The sequence below is a fragment of the Paramisgurnus dabryanus genome, chromosome 14 (genome assembly GCF_030506205.2).
Source record: "Paramisgurnus dabryanus chromosome 14, PD_genome_1.1, whole genome shotgun sequence".
Lineage (NCBI taxonomy): Eukaryota > Metazoa > Chordata > Actinopteri > Cypriniformes > Cobitidae > Paramisgurnus > Paramisgurnus dabryanus.
In genome coordinates this window covers 28,222,023-28,235,808 of record NC_133350.1, presented here as the reverse complement: position 1 = coordinate 28,235,808, position 13,786 = coordinate 28,222,023, and the positions used below count along the sequence as shown (strand labels likewise).

The 13,786-nt window shown below is 37.7% G+C and overlaps 1 protein-coding gene across 1 annotated transcript; it reads left to right on the top strand.

Annotated features, from left to right (window-relative positions):
• The first annotated feature begins 321 nt into the window (after positions 1-321).
• Positions 322-13,523, top strand: vtg3 (vitellogenin 3, phosvitinless). Its single transcript, XM_065241891.2, has 28 exons — positions 322-442; positions 701-721; positions 924-1,075; positions 1,201-1,452; positions 1,547-1,708; positions 1,796-1,944; positions 2,025-2,175; positions 2,288-2,445; positions 2,523-2,688; positions 2,769-2,894; positions 3,022-3,240; positions 3,414-3,631; positions 3,711-3,808; positions 3,894-4,018; positions 5,557-5,658; positions 5,749-5,868; positions 5,971-6,160; positions 6,273-6,360; positions 8,854-9,039; positions 9,123-9,261; positions 9,339-9,498; positions 9,583-9,689; positions 9,797-9,865; positions 11,471-11,680; positions 12,039-12,184; positions 12,280-12,418; positions 12,514-12,607; positions 12,825-13,523. Exons 1-27 carry the CDS (start codon positions 370-372, stop codon positions 12,592-12,594), a joined length of 3,807 nt encoding a protein of 1,268 aa, XP_065097963.1. The 5' UTR covers positions 322-369; the 3' UTR covers positions 12,595-12,607; positions 12,825-13,523.
• The last annotated feature ends 263 nt before the right edge of the window (positions 13,524-13,786 follow it).

Genomic DNA, 13,786 nt, shown 5'->3' with positions numbered 1-13,786 from the left:
AGGTCTTGCTGACACTGTCAGTGATCACATTGACCTGTCTCACACCTTTGTCCTCTTGTTCTATTTACTCACAGCAATTCTGTAACGGCACTATATATAAACTTTCAGTACTTGTATAACTTAGATAATGGTACACTTTACATTTTTCTGTACTAGTTACAAGCAATTGCCACTTTTATATTATGCTGTCATGTCATTGCACAATACTTACTGCAGAACCCAAAATTAAGAAGGAATAAATGTAAATCTGCAGATAAAATGATAATATTTTTGAGAATACGGCAGGACAACACGCCACAGGGTCACTTCACCTCACTGACTAAATCAGATAATGAAGTAGGAGGGTAAGATAGACCCCTGCTATAAAAGATGATGTCCAAGTTACTGATCTCACCACTTACCATGTGGCAGCTGTATCTTTGTCTCCTGGTGGCATTTGCTGGTGAGTACATACAGTACAGAACACAGTTAATTTACAATAATGCATTTGACTATATATATATATATATATATATATATATATATATATATATATATATATATATATATATATATATATATATATATATATATATATATATATCACATTTGTGCTTCTTTGCAATAAAATATTCTGAATGCCAGGCTCGATTGAGCAACAGTTACTTTGGTGGTTTATATGTAATATGAATATAATTGTTTCTTTTGGTTCTTCCATTAGCCAGTGAGAACGTCAATTATGGTATGTAAACACCATAATGCTGTACATCACCCATAAAGTAAAATACTAATTGCATTATTTACCCAATAATACTAATAATAATCATTCTAATAATATTTGTTCTTAACAAATGTCATGCCTACCCTGAAAAGTTTTTTTATGTATATTAGATAATAATAGTTCACTTTTGATTAAAAATATATTTTATATTTTAATGGTCTAGAGCCTTTCCTGAACTCTAAAAAGACTTACGAGTATAAATATGAAGGACTGGTACGAGTGGGGCGGGAAATGCCAGACCTGGTGGAGTCCGCCCTGAAAATGAGGTGCACTTTCAAAATCATTGGTGAATCTCCACAAACCTTTGTTCTTCAGGTATTAACACACTGTTACTTGTATCTAGTTTACTTTTTAGTAGTGAACAAATGTAATGAAATACTGTTTATTGTACACTCGGCACTTGGCTAAACATTAAATAAAAATAAAAATTTGTTTTGAAGATCTCAAATGTAGACTTTGAAGACTTTAATGGCATCCCTGGGAAAGGAGTATTCAACCCTTCCCAAAAACTCACCAAGCGTCTGTCTGCTGAGTTCAGCCAACCAATTGTTTTCGAATTCTCAAAAGGACAAGTGACTGATATCCGCACGGCCCCTGGCGTCTCGAATGCAGTAGTAAATATTGTGAGAGGTTTACTTGGATTTTTACAAGTCACGGTCAAAACCACACAAAGTTTTTATGAACTGCTTGAGGTACGAAACTCATATTATATTTAGAGGAAACCTATTCGTACAAGTATACCTTTATGGGGTTATCAAAATATTATACCATTTTGTCTTTCTATAGTTGGGAATTCATGGTGTGTGCCAGAGCAGTTATACTGTTGAAGAAGACCCCAGTGCCAAAGAACTGACGCTCACTCAGTTGGTTGATATTAGCAATTGTCAGCAACCAGCAGCTTTGTATCGAGGCATGGCTCTCACAACTGAAGACAAACTCAACAAACAGGTGATGCTCTCTACCATGACATTGCAATTAGATTGAAATTAGACGTTTAATGTAGAACGCTGATTAACAATGTTTGGGCTTGGACAGAGGGGTGACAACATTATATCCACTGTGAAACACATCTACACAGTAAAGTCCACAGCAGAAGGTGGTCTGATCACTAAAGCATACGCTCAGGAACGTCAGTACTTCTCTCCTTTCAATGTGAAGGGAGGAAACTCCAGAATGCTGGCATTGTAAGTGCTATGTACACTAACATCAAAAGGTGGTTGCAACACTTGTGATTGTGGATGACCCAGCTGTGTTACTTTTGCAGACGGGACATTGAACTCCTCAAAGTGTCTGACACAACAGATAAAATAGTGACCGGGCAGGTGCAGAGTAGAGGCAACCTGATGTACAAGACTGAAAAAGACCTTAAACCAATTCCTCTTCTGATGATCAACCTGAATGATCCAGTGCCAAAGGCAAACATCAAATAATATCAACAGATAAACGTATTAAGATAGACAAATGTATTTATATAAGCGCTGCACTATGTCTTATATATAGCATTTAATTCACCCTGTTCTCCAGCAGATTGTAGATTTGATCAAGCGCTTGGCACAAGCTAACATATATCATGTGGATGGTGCAACCAGTACAGACACTCTGGACCTAATTCAGTTGCTACGTGTGGCAACTATTGATAATCTGGAGCAGTTATGGAAGCAGCTTGCGGGAAATGATGAGCACAGGTATTTTATGAATACTTGTTAAAGTAGGACACAATCCAAGATCCCCTCCATCTACTGATTCTATTTTTGGTCTTCAGGAGGTGGTTCCTGGACTTAGTTGTGGAAGTAACAGATGAGAGAATCCTCAAGTTTCTAGAGGCCAGATTTAAAACAGGAGACATCACCGCAAATGAGGCAGGACAGGCTCTGGTAGTAGCTTTTAACCACTTGTCTGCTGAACCTGTGTCAGTAGCATTAGCACAGGTAAGTAAGTGAATCTTTTGTCAACACCGAGATTTAGAATTGCAATTTTCCTACAGTATGGTGTTCTGATTTGCTTTCAGGAGTTCCTGACAATTCCCTTCAGTAAATCCCATCGTCTCCTGTGGAACACTGTGGTTTTAGCCTATGGTTCTTTACTGTACAGATACTGTGTTTATACTGATCCTTGTCCTGTCACAGTAGTACAGGTATCTATGGTCCTTTGTTTGTCTCTTTGTTTGCCAGATAAAGTACCAATATCATCCATTAATCTGTTTTTTAAAAATTTCTCTTTATTGTTTTTGTCTCTCTATCCTTGTAAATAATGGTGTCCAGCCATTGCTGGATATGGCTACTGGTGCACTAGGTAAAAACTCTGAAGAAGACATGGTTCTTGCCCTGAAGGCTTTAGGAAATGCAGCTCATCCTTCCAGTATCAAGACTATCCTAAAGTTCCTTCCAGGATACTCAGTCGGAGCTGAAAAACTTCCCACCAGAGTACAGGGAGTTGCTGTCCAAGCTTTCCGACTGCTTGCAAGTAGGGACCCCCACAGTGTAAGTGTTTTAAAAGCAATATGGTGACCAAGAAACAACATTTCTACAAGCAGTTATCACACTAGCATTAAAGAAGTGTGCTCTACATGGAACACAAACCTTCTCTAACAAGGGTTACCATCAAAAGATGGGCATTTTTACTTTACTTTGCCTTGTTGTGTGCATGTGCACAGGTACAGGATATTGTCCTGAGCCTCTTTGTACAGAGGACTCTTCCAGCTGAAGTCCGAATGCTGGCCTGTATGGTGCTTCTAGAGACCAAGCCATCCATAGCTCTGGTCTCAGTAATAAGTGAGATTCTCCTTGAAGAGAATGACCTGCAGGTGGCCAGCTTCTCCTACTCTCTGCTCAGAGGCATTGCCAAGTCCAAGACTCCTGATAATCAACATCTGTAAGTTTGCTTGACTGTGTACTGTTTTCGTTTCTCAAAATTCCTTGATCCTTACCTAGCTTTGTTTCTCCAAAAACAGATCCACTGCCTGTAATGTTGCCATGAAAATTCTCTCACGCAGACTGGGTCACCTAAGTTACCGTTATAGCAAGAATGTGCACTTAGACTGGTTTCATAGTGAGTTGTTTTATATTCTGTCACAACATTAGCTTATAACATGTAAGAACCTTAAATGTCTTAATGTTGTTTCTTAACTCTTTAGATGACTTTTTGTTTGGAAATTCCAATGACCTTTATATGCTGCAAAATGGATCGAGTCTCTTACCCACACAGCTAATGTTAAAGGGGAAAGTTCATTTCATTGGCAGAATATTGCAATGGCTTGAGGTAATCAAACATTTAAAGTTAAAGCATCTGTTTAAAATCTTCTTTTTATTTAATAACAGACTGGTGATCTGAGCACATACCGCCACCGACTGTTAAATATATTACCATATTCCGTTATCGTTTTGAAGTCTCTGTTGTTCCTTGGTTTTTGGGTGCATCCCAATTCAGAGTCTGGATACTTCTAAGACCACGGACTTTGAAGGCAAGACTCTGAATTTGATGGCTGCAGCATCTAAAGTCCACGAAGCAAACTGAGTTGTGTTACTTGCATTCCCGCCCACCACGCTTGTCAGAGGGACACAACAGGCTTGTTCGGCCGAAAGAACAGACAGGCGAATGACGTCAAAGAACCGCGAGTGCATTTTGAGAAATCATACAGAGAAATCTGATTTTGAATTTCTGTCACAGTACTTTGGCGTCATCCTCCTGTTAGTTCTAGCGGCTCCACATGAAGTGGAACAAGCCTAACAACTGAGACCTATCAGACTTAATAAATAGATAAATAAATAAATATGGAGCCAAATATTTTTATTTAAGAAAATTTGACACATTGATGCAGATTAAACTACCAAAAAGTATATAAAACTTTAGAAATATACAAAAGTAAAACGCAACTTGCACAATATTGCAGCAATAATTTTAATTCACATCACTAAATGATAATTTATAATAGTAAAATAGTGACAAGGACCTTAAATTTGCAAAATACACTTTTATTTAACTACATTTCTGAATGTTGATTTCAAAATACCCAGACGTCACAGGCGCACATTGAATCTTGGGATAGCTAAGGCTGTGAAGGATCCATCTATGGATCCTGGGTTTCAGGGGAAACAAAGGCAAGGCTGCAGGTGATGGAGCCTTCGAATTGGGACAGCCTTTGTCATGGCCCGGTGACGTCATTGGCCTTCAAATATGGCCTTTGAAGGCTGCAGCCCCTTGTTTTTTTTTCATGGTGTTTAATTCATGTTCCACCCAATGCCCATTTGTTCCCATGGTTTTTGATTCTTTCTGGTCTGTCGTCGGTTCTTGTCTTGTTTAAATTCCCTGTCTTTGCGCAGTTTGTTTGTCAGTTGTCGAATGTAATATTAATGTTGTTTCATGTATGCTTTGCCTCTACCCATCAGGACTCTTGTTTTTAGTAAACCTAAACTCTGTTTGGAGTCGGATGGATTTTCCTGCCTGTTTCCAGGCATTACTGTTCCCAATATCTTAGAATTGAGTCCCAAAAATGTGCCATTTATCTTGACAATGAGATTTTATAATATAGATATCACTGTTTAACATGTAGTGGTGGTTTCCTGGATAGGGTTATCTTAAGACAGGACTAGACCTTAGTTTAAAAAGGAAATATAACTAGTTTAAACAAACATGCCTTACTAAAAACATTGATTGTGTGCATTTTGAGGCAAAACAAAGGGCATTGATGTATTTTAAGATATGTTTTTTCAGTTTGGACAGCTCTTACATTTATTTTAATCTAGGACAAGTCCAATCCCTGGGAAACCGACCCGTTACTGTTTAATCTTTTCTTTCAGTTTGGTGTCCGTGCAGAGGGAATCAAAGAGCTGCTAACAGGACAACTCCCTCATCTTGACAAAGATTTTGGAGTCACTGATTTTGCTGCTATATTAAAAATTGTGAGCATCTTCAGTGTGACAATTTATGAAATATTTAACTTGTGTCTATCATCTACCTAATACATGTGCTTTCAAATGATCTTTTATAAGCTCTCTGACTGGCAAAACCTCCAAAAAGACAAGCCTCTTTTATCAGCGTATGCACGTGTGTTTGGGCAAGAAGCCTTTTGGATGGACTTTAGTGGAGAGTTTATTCAGAGCATTGTAAAGGTATTCCAACATTCCGTCCTCTCCTTCAGTATATTAAGCATTTAATAACTTGCTTTTCCTGTTATTTTGGTTTAGTGAGATTGTTTATTTTGTGCTCCTCAGTCACTTAGTCCTTCCGCAGGGAAAGAAAGCTCTGTTTGGGAAAAGATTCAGAACGTTCAGAAAGGAACTTCTTGGCACTGGACAAAGGCCCACCTTGTGTATGAAGCTCGATTCATACAGCCGACTTGCCTGGGACTTCCAGTGGAAATTAGCAAATATTTTCCCATTGTAAATGTTGTTACAATGAAAGGTGATACGCTTTATACAGTAGTTTCATATGTTTTCAATTTTCCACTTGACTTATGTTAATATCACATAAAGATGCTGCTGAATGCAGTAATGATACTATATTCTGTCTTTAGCTAAAGCTGAAATGAATCCTCCACCTAAGGAACATCTGAGTGAGCTTCTAAGCTCAGATATCTCCCTACAGACAGATGGCTTTGCTGGGTAATGTAGAAAGATCATAAGCTATGATTCATCTGGGGAGAATTCAACACACTGTGTGTGTGCTTTGGCACCGTTTTGTTAATTGCAGTAATTGTGTAAATTAGGTAACAACATGAACTAGACCTGGTTAAATGAATACTAAATGCAATTTGATAAACACAATTACTCATTGTGCCTACTTACTACAGGTTGTGCTTGCCAAAAATAAATACAATGACTTTATAGCCCAGCACTACCAAACAACCCCAAATCAGAAAAAGTTGGGACACTGTAGAAATTTTGAGTAATAAAGGAATGGAATAATTTACTAATCTCATGAACGTATAGCTTGTTTACAATAGAATATAAATAACATATAAATGTTGAAAGTGAGATATTTTGAAATGTCATGCCAAATATTGGCTCATTTTGGATTTCATGAGAGCTACACAAAGTTGGGACAGGTGAAGAGTAAAAAGAGGCCAGAAAATTTAAATGTACATATGGAACAGCTTAAGGACTAATTTACTACTTATTAGGTCAATTGGCAACATGATTGGGTATAAAAAAAGCCTGTCAGAGTGGCAGTGTCTGTCAAAAGGTCAAGATGGGCAGAGAATCACCAATTCCCCCAATGCTGTGGTGAAAAATCGTTTTCTGAGTTTCTCAGTGAAAAATTGCAAAGAGTTTGAAGTTATCATCATCTACGGTGCAAAATATCATCCAAAGATTCAGAGAATCTGGAACAATCTCTGTGCATAAGGGTCAAGGCTGGAAAATCATACTTGATGCCTGTGATCTTCGAGCCCTTAGACGGCACTGCATCACAAACAGGAATGCTACTGTAATGGAAATCATAACATGGGCTCTGGAATACTTCCAGAAAAAATTGTTGGTGAACACAATCCACCGTGTCATTCGCCGTTGCCAGCTAAAACTCTATAGGTCAAACAAGAAGCCGTTTTCTCTGGGCCAAGGCTCGTTTAAAATGGACTTTGGCAAAGTGGAAAACTGTTCTGTGGTCAGACGAATCAATATTTGAAGTTCTTTTTGGAAAACTGGGACACCATTTCATCTGGACTAAAGAGAACAAGGACATCCCAAGTTGTTATTAGTGCTCATTTCAGAAACCTGCATCTCTGATGGTTTGGGGTTGCATGAGTGGGTGTGGCATGGGCAGCTTACACATCTGGAAAGGCACCATCAATGCTGAAAGGTTTATCCAAGTTCTAGAACAACATATGCTCCCATTCAGACGTTGTCTCTTTCAGGGAAGACCTTGCATTTTCCAACATGACAATGCCAGACCACATACTGCATCAATTACAACGTCAAGACTGCGTAGAAGAAGGATCTGAGTACTGAAATGGCCAGCCTGCAGTCCAGATCTGTCACCCAAAACATTTGGCGCATCATAAAGAGGAAGATGCGAAAAAGAAGTATCTAAGACAGTTGAGCAACTAGAAGCCTGTTTTAGACAAGAATGGGACAACATTCCTATTCTTAAACATTGATCCTCCTCCAGCTGTTCCTTATATGTACATTAAACTTTTCCGGCCTCTTATTGCTACCTGTCCCAAATTTTTTTGGAATGTGTAGCTCTCATGAAATCCAAAATGAGCCAGTATTTGGCATGACATTTTAAAATGTCTCACTTTCCACATTTATCTATATTCTATTGTGAATAAAATATAAGTTTATGAGATTTGTAAATTATTCCATTCCTTTTTTACTCACAATTTCTACAGTGTCCCAACTTTTTCTGATTTGGGATTGTAGACAATCTTTTCTAGGTTAACTATAGTCCGATATAGTCCGGCTATGAGTAGCCAAAATAACCGATTTGGTTATATGTCTTTTTTTCCAAAATAACTTGCAAGATGTATGATATTGCGTCGTGTATGCAAAAGCAACAGTTATTTATAAGGTATTTGGTTTCATTACTTTAATGTGTTCTATGGGAAGCTTGTGTGTGACGGCGCCAATACCCAAATAAAAGTGTCAAAGTTTTGCGAATAGTTCACCCCCCAAAAAAATCACCCCATAGTTTACTCACCTTAATACCATCCTAGGTGTATATTCCTTCCTTTCTTCATCTGAACACAATAGTTATATCAAATAACATTGTAGATCTTCCTAGCGTTTTAAAAGCATTAAAAGGTATCTGGATTTTAGAGGCTCATCCATCATCAAAAATGAATTTATATGAGTAAGGTGGGTTAACAGATGTCTTCTGAAGCAAAAAAATATGTTTGTGAGTGAAATTGATTCATATTTTGAGCGTAGATAGCAATCGATGTTGCGTTTAAATGTAACCACACTGGGATTTGAAAACATGCAAAATGGTGTTACGCCACCTCCATGTTGGAAAGACATATTGGTTCTTATAAATCTTGGATGGGATTAGGTGAATAAATGATGGGGTCATTTTTATTTTGGGATGAACTATTGGTTAACTAATGGCATTGTAAGATGGTTTTCCTTGCTGAAGGTTGATTTCCCTCCTGCTTACAGAGTGACAAAGGATCATTTTGTCTTTCATGGAATCAACACGGATCTCTTCCAGTGCGGTATTGAACTCAGGAGCAAGGCAGTCATCGGCATGCCATGGGCATTTGGCTTAAAAATAAACGTGAAGGAGCGGAAGTATGAATTGAATTTGACTCCTAGCAAAACACCCACAGAGTTGATTTCATTCAGGTACGTTTTACTGTGATTTCCATTGCACCTCTGTAAAGGAAAAATTGAAATGCATTGAATATCCTGACAATCTCTTTCAACAGTTCTAATGTGTATGCTGTGGTGAGAAACATTGAGGATTCATCTATTGCTAAAGTAACTCCAATGATGCCCAAGGTAGAAGCCTCACAGCAGAGCCTGCCACTGGCCAGAAGAATATTACCCACCTCCAGGGATGAACAGGTACAACAGTCCTATTTTTAAGTCAACACTTAAAATAGATATGTTTGGAAACTAAACAGCAGTGTTTTCTGAGGCAGAATGAGGACTCTGAGGTAAAGATCAGGCAATGCGCAGAGTCCAAGATTTATGGAACTGCAATCTGCATTGAAGCAGAAGCCAAGCGAACGCATTACCATCAGGAATATCCACTGTACTACTTCCTGGGACATACACGTTTTTCATGTCAGCTTGAACCGGGTAATGTGAACCTTAATAAACTTGTATATACTCCAGAGTTTATTTCCATGGGTTCTTTTAATCACGTGTTGCTTTATTTTAAAGTTAAGGGAGCAAAACCTATAGATAAGATTCAGATTCAGGTCAACACAGGTAGCAAACCTCCTCCACACGTCAGTGAAGTGAAGGACCTCAACCACAGAATGCTCAAGGTACATCATCTATGTTTATCCCTGAATGTTTATAATTAATTCCTGTGGCAAAATTATTCACTATGGTAACCTCTAAATTATTTGCTAATGTTCACTCTTCTGTTTAGGACATGAGAGATAAGTCAATCTTCTCCTGTGGAGAAAACAGTCTGTCTGGCTTAACCCCAGCATCTGAGGTACAGTGCAAGAATATTTAATGATTTTTGCAAGTTATACACCTATAAGAGGAAAATACACATACTGTGGCAAAAAAGTTTGTGAACCCCTAGGATTGAACTGGTTTTCTACAGTGATTTGCCATAAAATGTGATTTGATCCTCATCTAGGTCACAACAATAGACAAACACAATGTGCATAAGCTGACAACACACAAATAAGTCTAGTTTCTTTTGTCTTTTCTGAAAACACCCATTAAACAATCACAGTGCTGCAGGAAAATGTAAGTGAACCCATAGACTAATTACTTTAATGAAAGCTCATTTGTGTGAGAAATAAAATAAGTTCAAATGTGTGGTTTAGTGGTACTTTGATTGATAAATAAACACTTAAACATTAAGATTGCTGTCCTTAAGAAGCATCAGCTTTTATGAACCATACATCGCAAGGAGTTCTCTACTGTAAAGATATCCAATCAAGAGTTGTTGCACTCCATTAGGCTGAAAAGGGATACAAAACTATTCCAAAATGTTTAGACATCCATCAGTCGACAGTTAGACAGTTTCTATAATGGAGACAGTTAAATACTGTAGCTACCCTTCCTAGAAGTGGGTGCACAGCCTAGATGACTCCTAAGGTACAACGCAGAATATTCATTGAAGTGAATAAGACCCCATGAGTATCAGCTAAAGGCTTGAAGACATCATTGGAACTGGCACACATCTCTGTTCATAAGTCTACAATACGCAAGTCTTTGAAAAGGCACGCTGTCTACGGCAGAACACTACAGAGGAAGCCGCTGTTCTCCCGAAAAACATTGATGTGAGCCTGAAGTTTGCAAAGAAAATATTTTATGGACTGTGAAACAAAAGTTCAGTTGTTCTGGAAAATACTATGGTGCAAAAAGGGCACAGCTTACCAACATCAAAACATCATCCCAACAGTGAAGTATGGTAGAGGGAACATCATGATTTGGGTATGCTTTGCTTCCTCAGGACCTGGACCACTTGCCATTATTTAGGGAAAAATGAATTCCCAAGTTTAACAAAATATCCTACAGGATAATGTCAGGGTGGTTGTCCACCAGTTGAGGCTCAGTAGAAGTTGGTTGATGCAGCAGGACAATGACCTTAAGCATCAAAGTAAATCCACCACAGACTAGCTTTGGTTGAAAAACAAAATGTGCCATTTGTAGTGGCCTAGGCAAAGCTCAGACCTTAACCTGAATGACCTCAAGAGAGCGGTTCACACCAGACATCCTACAAATGTGTCTGAGTTGAACCGGTTCCTTCTGAACAATGTGCAGTTATGATTCAGAACTACTGAAAGCGCTTTCTTGAAGTAACTGATGTCAAAGGAGGTTTAACAATCTATTAAATCCAAAGGTTCACTTACACTGTGACTGTTTAATGTGTGTTAACATAAAGACTCAAGAAACGAGTATTATTTGTGTGTTGTCAGTTTATGCACATTGTGTTTGCCTATTGTCGTGACCTAAATGTGGATAAGATCACATTTTATGCCAAATCGCTGTAGGAAAACAATTCATTCCTAGGGGTTCAAATACTTTTTCTTGCCACTGTACAATCAAACATATAAGTTCTGACATACTCTTCCTGCTGTAGGTTCTTGACGTCACCCCAGAACCTGTTGCCACAGTTAAAGCACTTGCTCTCAGTCAGGTTGCAAAGCCACTGGGCTATGAGGGCGTAGCCTTTTATTTGCCAACAGGCCAGAGAGATGACATTGAAATGATAGTATCTGAAATTGAAGAAGAAGCAAACTGGAAAATGTGTGCCAATGCAAATTTGGATAAGAGCTATTCATCAGCTAAGGTACTGTATTTTAACATTATAGTCTTGACCCTGAGATTTACACTATAGATGCCCTGCTTAAAATGCCAGAATATGTTGTGTTTTGGGTGTTGGTGATCTGACCGGTTTCTTAACAAGGTCAACCAGCTAAACAGACCTTGGGCTCTATAGTGGTTTCAACAGTAACAACATAAGCAAACGGATTTCATGGAACAAGCGAAACTTCCGATAAACTGTAACCGTGTGTGCGTCTATTGAAACTGTCTATAGGGCAAATTAATAAAACAATTATTAGAATGTGCTTGAATCACTCTTAAATTTGTTTCATACTTACGTATTGTTTTCAAAATCACTTCAGTTTTCTCCTCACATTATCTAGGCCCATCTCCGATGGGGAGCAGAGTGTCAGACTTACGACATATCTATGAGGGTGTCTACAGCGTGTCAACCAGAGGCTAAACCTTCATTGTACACCAAAATCACCTGGGGGTCCTTGCCCTCAATGTTCACTGCATTCTGTCAAAGGTATTTAGTTTCCCCATGATATAACACTGGAATTCTGACATACCTGTAATGTGGGAAATCAGGCTTTAATTCATATTTTTATACATCTCAATCAGAATTGAAGAATATGTGCCTGGGATGTCTTATCTTATGGGCTTCTACCAGAAACACGAGAAAAACCCAGAACGTCAAGCATCTGCCAGTTTTGTGGTCTCCTCGCCACAGACCTTTGACTTGAAACTGAAAGTCCCTGAGGTTGCTGTCATAAGAATGACATTAACAATTTTTAAACATTTATGATCACGTTGTTGTTTTTGTTGACTGATAAAACATTGTTTCTTCCTACCCAGCGAACAATCTACAAAAGGACAATTCCTTCAATGATTGAACTTGTGGGTTTTGAAAAAGCAAACATGACCATGTCAACCTAACAGGTCAATTCAGGTAAAAAAAATTGTTTTATCATAAACTTTGCACAACTTTATTGAAAGTGGCGTATTACACACAGTGAGAAATTCACTTGACAGTGGGCATGCTTTTTAAGTGCATCTACATCCTTAAATATTTAATAGTTTTGAATTGTTTTTTCATAACGTACAGTATTATCTATCAATAATACTTTTCATCAGTAGTGATTCATGTATCTCACTGTCTTTCACAGGTTGATGTTGCAGATGTCCTGGAAGGCCAATATCAGAGAAAGAGATCATCTAATTATTCTGAATCATTTGTATATTTTTGACATTGCCTTTAGTTATGTGTTTAAAGGGATAGTTCACCTAATTAAAGAACATTCTGTCATCTTTACTCACCTTCGTGTTTTTTAAACTTGTTTGAGCTTTTTTCTTTTCTTAAATAAAAATAAGATATTTTGATAAATGATGGTAACCACATAATTGACAGTACCCATGGACTGCCATAGTATGAAAAAGTCAAGGGGTACGTCAACTGTGTAGTTACAGTCATTTATCAAAACATGTTACAAAGAAACTTATACACAGAATAAAGAAACTCATACAGGTGGTTAGTAAATGATAGATTTTCATTTTTATGTGAACTACCCCTTCAAGAATTTCCTAATAATCTGCATATTCAAATGTATGCTAGTATTTACTGTGGAATATACAACAGTACAAATGAAGCATATAGTGAATCCTGCTTTATCTATCACACTTTATCTATCAACCAGCTGTTTTAGGATTAAGGCTTAAATTCCACTTTAGGATGTCCCTGGAACCAGAATGATTCTAATATCAGAAATTTAGCATAGACAAAACATACAATATGTAATATGTCGTAGTGAAGAATGTAACATGGCTTGCTTCCAAGTAGATAAAATGTATTAAATCTCTCTGATTAACTGCTGGTTCTATTACATTTTCCACCATTTTAACCTCATTGATTGGTAGCTACACAATTACTAAACATGATTGATTATGAGGCCACTGGGAAGCCAATTTTGAGTTGTAAGAAATGCTTTGTAGTTGTACTTTTAATTAATGATGGAAAGTCACATTATTTTCTCTGATAAGGTTCTTTCGAACAGTTCATTTCAAAGAACCGGTTTAAAGGGGTCATATTATAGGGCTAAAAAGCACATTACTTTGTGTATTTGGTGTAATA

Coding starts and splice junctions, on each gene's coding strand:
- vtg3 (XM_065241891.2), top strand. CDS start 370: ATGATGTCCAAGTTACTGATCTCACCACTTACCATGTGGCAGCTGTAT. Junction 4,019..5,556: donor GAATATTGCAATGGCTTGAG/GTAATCAAACAT, acceptor CTTTTCTTTCAG/TTTGGTGTCCGTGCAGAGGG. Junction 9,499..9,582: donor TTCATGTCAGCTTGAACCGG/GTAATGTGAACC, acceptor TTTATTTTAAAG/TTAAGGGAGCAAAACCTATA.